The 12,790-nt window shown below is 58.9% G+C and overlaps 1 protein-coding gene across 1 annotated transcript in view; it reads left to right on the forward strand.

Moving 5' to 3' along the window:
* Window positions 1-6,304, forward strand: part of ADAMTS17 (ADAM metallopeptidase with thrombospondin type 1 motif 17) — a gene marked incomplete at both ends in the record, with an annotated part of 100,824 nt that extends 94,520 nt beyond the window's left edge. Inside the window, 2 exons of the mRNA XM_080651719.1 lie at window positions 4,550-4,727; window positions 6,132-6,304. Of these exons, the coding sequence (XP_080507845.1) occupies window positions 4,550-4,727; window positions 6,132-6,304 (351 nt within the window). The remainder of the gene's footprint in view (window positions 1-4,549; window positions 4,728-6,131) is intronic.
* Between the last annotated feature and the right edge of the window lie 6,486 nt (window positions 6,305-12,790).

Raw genomic sequence — 12,790 nt, forward strand, 5'->3', positions numbered from 1 at the left:
GGCTGTAGCCATCTTGGTTGGGTTAATTTGCATACTCGCTCCTGATTGGCTGGTGGGCGTGGCTTGTGGGTGTGGCAGAGGTATGGTCAATTTGCATATTACTCTTTTATTAGATAGGATGCTCAACCACTAAGCCACGCTGGCTGGGCAACAGTTATTTTATTTCAATACTAGAGGCCTGGTGCACGAAATTCGTGTATGGGTGGGGTCCCTAGGCCTGGCCAGCCATCAGGGCCGATCAGAGCCTTCCTTCTGGCTGCCGGCTGGGGCCTTCCTTCGTTCCACGCCACCCCCTGGTAGTCAGCACATGTCATAGCGAGCGGCCGAACTCCTGGTCAAACTCGCGAGGAGACACTGCGTATCAGCCTTTTATGTATAGATTTCTATAGAGATTGCTTTTCCTGTGGAGCCCACACCCAAGTGTCTTTGGCGCCCCCTCCTGGCTGGGGCAGGGCCCCTGGGCAGGGTGGCAGGTCACCAGGCCTTGTGGCTGGGGAGGGAGCGTGAGGGGCTGGCACAGCCTTCCAGCCCCAGGCAAGGAGCTGTTGGGGTGGATTTAGGGCCTCTCCCTTGCCGCTCAGTTTCCTGTGTCTGGGGAGCCCCATGAAATGTTCGTGTAACGAGCGACTTGAGAAAACCGCCCAGCAGGGAAGGAGGGCTTCAGACAAGACCAGATCCGTTCCTTTGTCTTTTATAGATCTATTTGCTTGCGTTTTAAAAGCCCGACAAATGGCTTCCCTCCTGTGCTTGGGGCTAAGCTGATGCTATCAGGCCGCACGGGTGGGCGGCCTCCTCGCTGTTCAATTGAAGCCGAGGCCGATGGGGTGGAGGGGGGATGGAGACGGGATTCCTTGCCTGCGCCTGTCCTTACTGTGGGGAGCTCAGGTGACAGGAAGAGGCCGTGCACAAGCAGGCCGCACACCTGTCAGGAATCGTGTCTGTCGTCAGGGCCACCTCGGCCTCTGTGCCCCGGAGGCCACCTGGCTGAGCTGCCGGGTCAGTAGGTCAGTGCCGGCCACACCTGCCTGCAGAGGCCGGGCCCGGCCACCTGGGAGCGCTCAGCTACAGGCCAGGGGACACCCCGGCAGTCCTGTCCTCCGCTCTTGGCCCTGCGCCTGCTTTTGTTAATAACAATCGTGCTGCTTGCCCTCGCTGGTGTGGCTCAGTGGATAGAGCGTCAGCCTGCGGGGTGAAGGTCCCGGATTTGATTCCGGTCAAGGACACGTGCCCGGGTTGCAGGCTCCATCCCCAGTAGGGGGTGTGCAGGAGGCAGCCAGTCACCTCTTGTACGCCCCACACTGGGGATCGAGCCCGCAACCCGGGCACGTGCCCCGACCAGGAATCGAACCCGGTTCATAGGTGGAAGCTAAGTTTTACGATGGCCCTTGATCATTTCTGGGCAGAGACCTTGTCAATTTTGCACTTGGTTTTAATAGCCCCGCAGGGCTGAGGCCTCGCCTGATTTCTCACAGGCCTAAGAACCGCACCTGCAAAAGACATTGAAACCCCTGCCGGCACTCGTGGCCAGGAAGTGACTCAGACAGGCCCACTGCCCGGCTGGCAGGGCCCGGCTGCCTGGTGGCAGGGGGCGCCCTGGGAGTGAGGCAGGCATCCTGCGGGCGACTCCTAGGGACTTCGAAACCCAGCTGCCACCTGTCCCATATCCCTCCAAGGAGGGCCTGGAAAGATACTAGCTCTTGCCCGGACGGTGTGGCTCAGTGGATAGAGCTTCGGCCTGCAGACTGAAGGGTCCCAGGTTCGATTCCGGTCAAGGGCACGTATCTGGATTGCAGGCTCCATCCCTGGCCGTGGTCTGGGCACATGCGGGAGGCAACCAGTCGATGTGTCTCTCTCCCTTCAGTATTTCTCTCTCTCGCTGCCCCTCCTCCCTCCTCCCCTCCCTTCCGCTCTCTCTAATAATCACTGGGAAAGAAAGTATCCTTGGGTGAGGACTAACAATGGAAAGGAGAACCTGGCTCTTCCTGTGGGTGTGTCTCCTGCAGCCAGTGGTGCCAGGCCCCGGGTCCGAGTCCAGATCTGATGAGAAAAGGGATGATGGTGGTGCTGCTGGGTCCCTCTCTCTCCTCATTGGTCTTGTTTGTGCTGTGACCTTGTGCTGTGACCTTGCTTGCGCTGTGACCTTGCTTGTGCTGTGACCTTGCGCTGTGACCTTGCGCTGTGACCTTGCAGGCTCGATCCCCAGTGTGGAGTGTGCAGGAGGCAGCTGATCCATGATTCTCTCTCATCATGGATGTTTCTCTCTCTCTCCCTCTCCCTTCCTCTCTGAAATCAATACAAATATTTATTAAAAATAAACAGAAACAAGGCCCCGAGCACATGGAAATCCCGCTTTCTCAGGCAGCAGCGTTTTTATTTTATTTTATGACCAGTTTAGACATAAACGTCTTTAATAGCATAGGTGGGCTCGTCAGACGCCTGCGGAAAACCCGTCACTCATTCCCGGAGCTCCGCGTTCACGAGTAAGGTCACAGGTTTATCCTAGACACCGCGCTGGGTCCGGTCTCGCGTGCACGGTAACGCTGGGCCGGATAAAGCTGCCGTTCGTGCGGGGTCAGAGGTCAGAACCGGTGGGAGAGAGCGCGCTTCTGTAAGGGGCAGCCTGACCATGGCGGCGTCTGCCTGTGCCCTCATCACCCCCTTCCTGTGCCGCCTGTTCCGTTCGCCAGGCTGTGCCTGGGCACTGCCAGCTGAGCCCACGGAGTGCCCTGTTTCTGAATGTGTTTGTGCTGCGGTCTTTGGCGATTCACTCATAAGCCATGGCACTGCGTTGGCATCAGGTGGTCCCCGTTGGCATAACCGTGCACTGCGTGGACATCAGGTGGTCCCCGTCGGCATAGGATTGTGCCCGTTGGCATAACCGTGCACTGTGTTGGCATCAGGTGGTCCCCGTTGGCATAGGATTGCGCCCGTTGGCATAATCGTGCACTGCATTGGCATCAGGTGGTCCCCGTCGGCATAGGATTGCGCCCGTTGGCATAACCGTGCACTGTGTTGGCATCAGGTGGTCCCCGTTGGCATAGGATTGCGCCCGTTGGCATAATCGTGCACTGCATTGGCATCAGGTGGTCCCCGTTGGCATAATCGTGCACTGCATTGGCATCAGGTGGTCCCCGTTGGCATAATCATGCACTGCGTTGGCATCAGGTGGTCCCCGTTGGCATAGGATTGCGCCCGTCGGCATAACCGTGCACTGTGTTGGCATCCGGTGGTCCCCATTGGCATAACCGTGCACTGTGTTGGCATCAGGTGGTCCACGTCGGCATAGGATTGCGCCCGTCGGCATAACCGTGCACTGTGTTGGCATCCGGTGGTCCCCATTGGCATAACCGTGCACTGTGTTGGCATCCGGTGGTCCCCATTGGCATAACCGTGCACTGTGTTGGCATCAGGTGGTCCCCATTGGCATAGGATTGCGCCCATTGGCATAACCGTGCACTGCATTGGCATCCGGTGGTCCCCGTTGGCATAATCATGCACTGCATTGGCATCAGGTGGTCCCCGTTGGCATTCCGTGCACTGCATTGGCATCTGGTGGTCCACGTTGGCATAGGATTGCGCCCGTTGGCATAACCGTGCACTGTGTTGGCATCCGGTGGTCCCAGTTGGCATAACCGTGCACTGCGTGGGCATCAGGTGGTCCACATCGGCATAGGATTGCGCCCGCTGGCATAACCGTGCACTGCGTGGGCATCAGGTGGTCCACATCGGCATAGGATTGCGCCCGCTGGCATAACCGTGCACTGCGTGGGCATGGCTTTGCTCTGTTGTCATGACTCTGCCCTGTGTTGGCGCGACTCTGCTCCATGTTGCTATGGCATGACTGCGTTCTGTGTTCACAGGACTTCGCTTTGCACCAGGGCCCTGGGCCAGGAGAGGGCACGTGGAACAGGGCGCACAGCGGGGCCGGGGCTCCCGGAGACAGCCCCTCTGGTTTGAGCAGGCCGGGGCCCACAGAGGGGCTGCCCGCTGGGGGTTTCTGCTTCTAGTGACTCAGAAAGACTGGGACCCTCCACAGCACCATGGTCTCTGTGCCCCTTTATCCCTCTAAAGTGGAAAAGAGCAACAACAGCAAAAACAAGCCGGGCCACGTGACTCAGTGGTTGAGCGTCCACCTAGGAACCAGGAGGTCACGGTTCGATTCCCGGTCAGGGCACATGCCCGGGTTGCAGGCTCCATCCCCAGTGGGGAGCGTGCAGGAGGCAGCCGAGCCATGATTCTCTCTCATCATGGATGTCTCTCTCTCTCTCCCTCTCCCTTCCTCTCTGAAATCAGTACAAATATTTATTAAAAATAAACAAAAACCAAAGCCCCATGGTCCCGCCTGTCCATCTAGAAAGCAGAGGAACCCGCCTGGCGCACACCGCCCTTGGGAGCGGAGGGCGCCCACTCGGGTCTCCCGCGGCCCCTGTGCCTGGTGACGCCGGGGGGCAGGCCCGCCGGGGAGAGACGGGAGGCGCGTGGGCCAGACGCCCCGGCCCCTCCCGGCCCCAGCCCGGCGAGGCCCGCTCAGGCTGCCCTGTCCCCACAGTGCTCCTCCACCTGCGGGAAGGGCCTGCAGTCCCGCGTGGTGCAGTGCATGCACAAGGTCACCGGGCGCCATGGCAACGAGTGCCCCACCCTCTCGAAGCCCGCGGCCTACAGGCAGTGCCACCTGGAGGTCTGCAACGACAAGATCAACGTGAACACCATCACCTCCCCACGCCTCGGTGAGTGCCCTGTCCCCCCCCCGCCCCCGCCCCGCCGAGTGGGGGAGGTCCATGAATGAGCCAGGAAGAGCCTTCCTTGGTCTTATCTGAGCCCTGGAGATGCGACATTGGTCACCTCTGTAACAGATCAGAGGTGGAATTTCAGTCCTTGTCACGAGAAAGCCATTTGCTAACTTCCGTCTCAAACCCAGTGTCCCGCGGACCCCCTGGGGAGCACGAGGGAATTCCTCCAAATGTTTTAGGGGTCCTTTAGGGGCAAAGGGAGGCGCTTTCTTCTGCCAGTGAAGGCTGTGGGGGCGTCATTCGTGAATCCCTGGGGACGTCCGCACGGGCTGTTCCTCACGCCGAGCCTGAGAGGACGGGTATTAGCGGGTTTGGTGTTCCGTTCACGGGGACCTTCTGTGTGAGCAGCTTGGCCCCGCGGGCTCCCAACTTGGCCGTTAGCAGGCCTGGCCCGGGCCAGCGGGGTGCAGGGCGAGAAACACCGAACACGGCTCCCGTGGCGCCTGCAGAGTTCCTGCTCATCCAAATAGAATCCCCAGGGAACACTTCCCACCACAGCTTTCCTGCCGCTTGGAATGGCACCGGGACGAAGGCCGTCGCTATGTGGCTGCACTGTGGTGGGGGTGGGGGTGGGAGTGAGGGTGAGCGAGCTCGTAGAGGTGCACCCCAGGCTGTTGCATGCACAAGCTCCTCGGGGTCCCCCAGGGATGTCCCTCAGGCAGGACCTCCGCTCTGCAGAACCATGGCCCTGAAGGCAACTCGGGCCCCTTGCTTGCGCTGTGACCTTGCGCTGTGACCTTGCTTGCGCTGTGACCTTGCGCTGTGACCTTGCGCTGTGACCTTGCTTGCGCTGTGACCTTGCTTGCGCTGTGACCTTGCTTGCACTGTGACCTTGCGCTGTGACCTTGTGCTGTGACCTTGCGCTGTGATCTTGCGCTGTGACCTTGCGCTGTGACCTTGCACTGTGACCTTGCGCTGTGACCTTGCTTGCGCTGTGACCTTGCGCTGTGACCTTGCGCTGTGTGGGCCCTTGGATCTTCAGCGCCCTGTGCCCTCGTGCTTCATCAATGCCCGTAGTAACGAGGCTCTCCTGCCCCAAAATAACAGTAAGCGCCACTTAGCTCAGAAGCAGGGTGGGCATGCCCCCGTCCCAAGGAGGCAGCCGGACCACCAGACTCGGCCACGTGGTCACGTTGGACACAGGGGTGTGTCCCCCTAGAAGAAAGCAGCAGCCACAGTGACCCCAGCAGGGGACACACCTCCTCCGTCTCCCCCAGGCTCCACGGGGCAGCGGTCAGGGCGGCCCAGCGTGGGTCGGGCCACAGGCCACCTCCGGGCTCGGTCACAGTGACCCCGTGCCACCTGTAACCCCCAGGCTTCCTCTCTCCACTGTCCCCGTAGCCGCCCTGACCTATAAGTGCACGCGGGACCAGTGGACCGTGTACTGTCGGGTCATCCGGGACAAGAACCTCTGCCAGGACATGCGGTGGTACCAGCGCTGCTGCCAGACGTGCAGGGACTTCTACGCCAACAAGATGCGCCGGCCGCTGCCCCCGCCCTCGCCAAGCTCATGACACGTGCTCCCGCGGTCCCGCCACGCTCCGGTGTGAGGTCTGAGTTCCTGACTGCAGGCCCAGCTGAACACCCACCCACCTGAGGGCACAGCAGTCCCGCAGCCAGGATCCTCCAAAGCACAGCGCCCCTCCCCCACCGGCCGTCCCAAGAATCCAAGTCCCCGCAGAACTCAAGTGTGGACTTGACCTTTGCCCTTAGTGCTTTTATACTTAATATATTGTTCAGAGCCACTGGATGGCTTTCTACCGTAAGGGGGAAATAGGCCTGAACCACAGAACCGGCACAGTCTCGAAGGTTCCCCGGACCCCCACGGGGGCACCTCTGACAACCGACAGCAGAGCAAGACGTCATGGCCGCCTCCGCCTCGGCTTACTTCTGACGTCCGGATTCCCGGTGCTTCGCGTATCACGGGGTGGAACAGCCAAAATGAGGCCGTGGACATCAAATCGGGCTTTATTCCGAAAGCCAGCGGCACCCTGGGCGGAGGGACAGATGCCGGCGGCCTCTCCGGAGGGGCCTGGCAACATCACGGGAACTTTGCCGTCCGCCCAGCGCTGAGAGCAGGTTCTCTGGACCCTGGGCCTGGCCCGGAAGACTTCCCTCTACGAGGCTGGATCTGCGTGACCCGACGGGAGACCGGGGCCACGTCGAACTGCATCCGCTGTGTCGGGGAGAAGGTTCTGGAAGGGTTTAGGTTCGGGGAGGTGTTGAATAGTCGGATCTCTGCTGTCCACCCAGGGAAATGGAAGACCCTCTCTTCCAGGTGCTGTGAGCAGCTCTGGGATCGCCTCCTGGCATTCGGGGGAGCTCAGGACAGCTTTGTCAGGGTTGTGGGGGCTTCCCTCTGGCTTCTGGAGCCTTCTACTTTACTTTTTTTGGGGGGGGAGGGTGGGGCCCTCTATTCTAGCCAGGACTTCATAAACTTGGCACGTTGTGGATGGCTTCCCAGTGACCTTGGCCATCTGTCTGAAGTTGATTATCTCCAGAACCTCAGAAGATTCAAGCTCAGGCCTGGCCGCTTCGTCCATCACAGGCGGGTTTCCTCCCGGGGGTGCTCCGCCTAGCGGGCAGGATCCGCCTGGCCGGAACCGGGGACCACTGCCCGGCCACCCAGCCTTCCTGTAGCGCAGACCTTGTCACGCTGTCCCTGTTGACCGTCTTCCCAGTGGGGCAAGAAGGACACTCGGAAAAGCACGAAGAGGGTCTTTCTCACCTTCGGTCCCTTCGCCCCTCAAAACAGAGCTGTGCCCTCTCTGGAGCCTGGGAGGTGACCCCTCTGAGGGCACAGATGAGTCCTGACAACAGGGCGCAACAGTCGTGCAGCCAGGATCCTCCATCCCACAGCACTGCCCGCGCACAGGCCGCTCACCGCTCGCCTCCCGGGAGCTGGGAGGAAGGGACCCCAGACTGGGAACTGGGGCCCTGGATGCCAGGAGGTCCGTTTCCCTGAGCCGCGTGGTGGCAGTTGGAGGGGTGCTCACGTTCAAGGACTTTGCCGTGAGGGCCCCACCGTCTCCTCCGTTACCCCAAGGGTGTCCATGGGGCCTTCTCTGGGTGCTTCTTCCCTTATTGGTGCTGTGTTTGTGTTGTGGATGTCACGGCTTTCAGGTCAGCTTCAACCACAATGACAGACAACAAATCCCTCTGCTCTCTCAAGCCTGCTCCGGGGGTGGGGAAAGTGGAGCGGGGTGGCCGGGACTTGACGCAGCCCCTCGGCCCCCGCCCCCACCCCCACCCCCTGGAATCAACGAGGAGTGTGGAGAAACCTCCTTCGGTGCTCCGTGCCCGGTGCTCTGCGGAGAGAAAGGACAGAATGCCAGGATGGAGCTGCCCACCCTCTTAATGTCACCTCCCCCCTCCGCCCCAGCTCTTGTACCCACAAAGTTCTTAAATCTTGCCGCACTAGGATTTCGTTTTTCCTCAGCCCCAAATGTTCTGTAGTTGATCACAGATGGACAGAGCTGGGGGGCAGGAGGGTTGGGGCGGGGATGCCAGCTACGGAAGCCGGGGCAGCTTAGCTTGCACGCCTGCATGGGTCACGGCCTGGACTCCTAGCTGAGCCCTTTTTCCCTGTCGCCCCTGTATCAAGGGCTCGCCCCTGGCCGGGGCCTCACACCCTCCGAGTGCAAGCGCCGATTCGGTGGTTAGGAAACACCCACTGCCTCCCCAAGGTGCCTTTCACGCACGTGGGCGCCGGCGATCTGAAATTCACCCGCAAGGACTGACCTCGGTGCAGCCCTCGCCCCATTTTGTTCAGAAGACACGGACGCCCTGTGATGGCCACAGCGCAGCGATGTGTCTGTATGGTCAACAACGCCCTGTACTGTCCATTCACGTGCTGTCCCTATGCGGTGGCCCACATGCGTGGCTAACCACCATCTTAGGATCTCATGGTGCTATTTTTTAAAAAATATATATATTTTTATTGATTTCAGAGAGAGAGGGAAAGAGAGGGGGAGAGAGAGGGGAGAATCAGTGATGAGAGAGAATCATTGATTGGCCTCCTGCGCGCCCCTTACTGGGGATCGAGCCTGACCGGGAATCGAACCGTGACCTCCTGGTTCATAGGCTGACGCTCAACCCCTGGGCCACGCCGGCCAAGGCTCATGGTGCTATTTTCATTGGTGCAGATGCGACCCTCCCGGCTGACCACGGCTTGGCCATCTCTGCACACGGGGGACGATCTCAGTGGCCGTGAGACCATGCCTTTGTTCTCTCCGGAGGCAGATGTATATAGTCCCCAGTAGCTAACTCACATTGCGTACTGTCCTCGGGGTACCCTGTCCGACTCTTTCTGGTGCTGGTTTTCGAAAGAAGAAGGGGGAAGGGGGAGACCTATAACAAGACACGCATTGGACACACTGTACATGAAAGATTTGTCATTTCATTGGAAGCGAGCTGAGTACGTTCAATAAAACGTTTTTCCTGTAACGGTCGTAAGCCGTCTGTGCAGCAAGAGACAAAAGCGAGCGTCCTCACAGGCTGAGAGAGAGCGGCCGTGTCCCTTCCCCCGGGGAAGCTGCGGGGCTTGTCTTCAGGGAGCTGGGGGCTGCCGGCCAGCTGCGGACAGTGTCAGGGGGCGCTGGTCCATGCGGTTCTGGCTGGGTCTCCCCCAGCGAGCAAGTGCGAACCAACCATTCCGTCCTGGGCCTCCTCCCCGTGTGGTTGCAAAACCCTGGATGGGGCCCGGCCGGTGTGGCTCCGTGGTTGAGCATCGACCTAGGAACCAGGAGGTCACGGTTCGATTCCCGGTCAGGGCACAGGCCCGGGTTGTGGGCTCCATCCCCAGTGTGGGGCATGCAGGAGGCAGCCCATCAGTGATTCTCATCCTGGATGTTTCTTTTCTTTTTAATATTTATTTTACTGACTTCAGAGATGAAGAAAGAGAGGGGCGGGGGGAGAAAGACATCAATGATGAAAGAAAACCATCAACAGGCTGCCTCCTGCACGCCCCCTATGGGGGATCAGGCCTGCAGCCCGGGCATGTATCCTGGCCGGGAATTGAACCATGACCTTCTGGTTCATAGGTCGATGGTCAACTACTGAGCCACACCGGCCGGACTATACTTTATATCCTGACTCCTGTTAAATGACCATTTTACAGTGTGAGTTCGTAAACATTTGTTGTTATTGTCAGTCCTCACCAGAGGGTCTTTTTCCATTGGTTTATGTTTTAGACCAGTGGTCGGCAAACTCATTCGTCAGCAGAGCCAAATATCAACAGGACAACGACTGAAATGTCTTTGGAGAGCCAAATTTTTTAAACTTAAACTTCTTCTAACGCCACTTCTTCCAAATAGACTCGCCCAGGCCGTGGTGGTATTTTGTGGAAGAGCCACACTCCAGGGGCCAAAGAGCCGCAGTTTGCCGACCGCTGTTTTAGAGAAAGTGGAAGGGAGGGGGAGAGACACAGAGAGAAACATCGATGTGAGAGAGACACATCGATTGGTTGCCTCCCGCACGCGCCCCAACCAGAGCCCAGGATTGAGCTTCCCCCCAAGGTACATGCCCTTGACCAGAATCCAACCCAGGACCCTCCAGTCTGCGGGCCGACGCTCTACCCACTGAGCCACACCAGCCGGGGCAGTACGCGTTGATTGAGCCGCGTGGGGGATGTAGGGTGGCTGGAAGGATAAAGGAGGCACAGTCCCCGTCCTCAGAGGATCATAACAACATGTGGCCATGCCCTCCTCTTGGCAAACAGTGGCTCTGCCCAAATGTGGAAAAATATTTAAGTCCGCTCAAAACTAACAGGGCTGTTGGCTCCGGAGTCAGGATAAACACACTTCTGCCCCCGGGGGGGAGAGTGGGGGTAGGATCTGCTGGCTTTGGGATGGCTGGGACTCAGCAAAGCCAAGTTCTCAACGTTTGAGTACCGCCCCCCGCCCCCCCCGCCCCCCCCCCACACACACACACAGCAGCCTCCCGTGAACCCTGTGCCTCCCACATTGCCCTGATCGCCGGTGTCACATCCTAACGACATCACCTGTGCTTTCCCAGCGGCTCCACGGGTCGGGACCTCATGGAATGGTCCTGCATCCAGGCCGAGCTGCCTGGCCACGCGGAGGGACGGCACGCAGCCGCTCGCAGGTAGAAGCTGGGTTCTCGCACAGCTAGCTGTTTTGGGATGTCAGAAGACAAAGCTAGGAGGAGCAAATATTTATAAACGAACAAGAAATCTTGACACAAAATCAAGTAAATAGGAAAAAGAGCCAGCAAGGCAACTCGGAATTGACAAGGCCATTGAGATGAAAGCAAAACCCTGGCTCGCCCGGCCGGCGTGGCTCGGCGGTTTGAGCATCAACCCACACGTGAACCGGAAGGCCACGGTTCGATTCCCGGGCAGGGCGCATGCCCAGGTGGCGAGCCCGATCCCCAGGAGGAGGCGGCCGATCCACGGTTCTCGCCTTCTTTTCCTGCTGGGGTCAACGGCCAGGGCGGCTCTGCCAAGCCATGGACGGAGGCCCTGTCTGCATCTGGGCCCAGGACGTGGCTCCTGTCCTCCAGCAACTGAGATGTGGTAACGGCTCCTTCGATGTCTGCCTCCTGCTCGCAGCAGTGTGGTGGTGGTTCCGTCCTCGGGGGAGTATCTCCTTCGGGGACCAGGTGGGATGACGGGAAAGCGATGTCTCAGGTATGTCTGTAACAAAACGGGGAGAGATGGCAGCGGGACCCCCAGGCAAATGGGCCTGGGCCATCCCCCCTGGGAATTTCCTGGCTGTACCCCGTGGAGGTTCCCTTCATCCAGCAGACCTCCTCAACCCCTCCAGGAGACACCCCCGAATCTTTATGACATCCCCAACCCCTCATTCTGGTGCTGGAAAGCTGGTTTCTCAGCACAAACTGGTATCTTGTCTCCTAAGGACACTAATCCTCTTGGATCAGGACCCCACCCCTATGACCTCATTTGACCTTCTTTACCTCCTTACAGACCCTGTCTCCAAATTCAGTCACACTGTGGCTTCGCACTGCGACACATTGACCAGAGGGGCTCAGTTCAGTCCCTAGCAGGCTGCCTGGGTGCTTTGTTGGCAGAACAGAGGGGAGGTGACTGCCCCAGGACGCCCTGTGTGCCACTATGTGGGCTCTCTGAGCGGGAGCCAGTAGAGAGGGCTTGGGTCACCATCCGAGAGGACTGTGTTCAGAGGGGACCACAGCCAAGGTCCAGCCGTGATCAGCCAGGATCCCAGGAGCTGCAGAAGGAGCCGCGGCCACCGTGGAGGGAAGGGTGTCGCCCACGCCAGCCTTCCAGGTGAGAGCTCCCAGCACATGATGGGGTGCATGGGGCGGGGGGGTGTCTCCAAACAACCTATGAAAGGGCTGGAGGGATGCCTGTACCCGATGGTAGCTGGCAGGTCAGAATGTCCGTGCTCCCCTTTCTGTCCACCCTGCCCAGGAGGAAGAAGAAGGCCACGGTGGGGAAACCTCAAAGAGGCTCATCGGGGACCCCGGCTCCAAGCAGGGTTCTTCCTCGAGCCAAAGAAGGAGCAGTGGTCTCAAGTTTAAATACTAGTAAGTTCAGAGTTTGACCCCGACCAGCGTGGCTCAGTGATTGAGCATTGAGCTTTGAACCAGGAGGTCACAGTTCAATTCCCGGTCAGGACACACGCCCGGGTTGCGGGCTCGATCCCCAGTAGGGGGCGTGCAGGAGGCAGCCAATTCGTGATTCTCTCTCATCATGGATGTTTCCATCTCTCTTTCCCTTCTGCTCTGAAACCAATATATATACACTACACACAGATATATTTACTAGTATATATACTAGTACATTTTTAAAATAAGTTCAGAGATCATTCAAGGAAACTAGTTATTACTGAATAGAGATCATAGATTGCAACTGAAATTGACCTGAGGAAGTGACCAGTGAATTGCTTTTCTTACCCAGGAGAGAGACCAGGAAATTCATGGGCCACGGTTTTCATCCCCGGACAGGGGAGACCCGGCCCCACAGAGTGGATTTACGGGAAAAGCGAGCGGAGTAAGAA

The sequence above is a fragment of the Plecotus auritus genome (genome assembly GCF_963455305.1).
Source record: "Plecotus auritus genome assembly, chromosome: 15".
In the NCBI taxonomy this organism is placed as follows: domain Eukaryota; kingdom Metazoa; phylum Chordata; class Mammalia; order Chiroptera; family Vespertilionidae; genus Plecotus; species Plecotus auritus.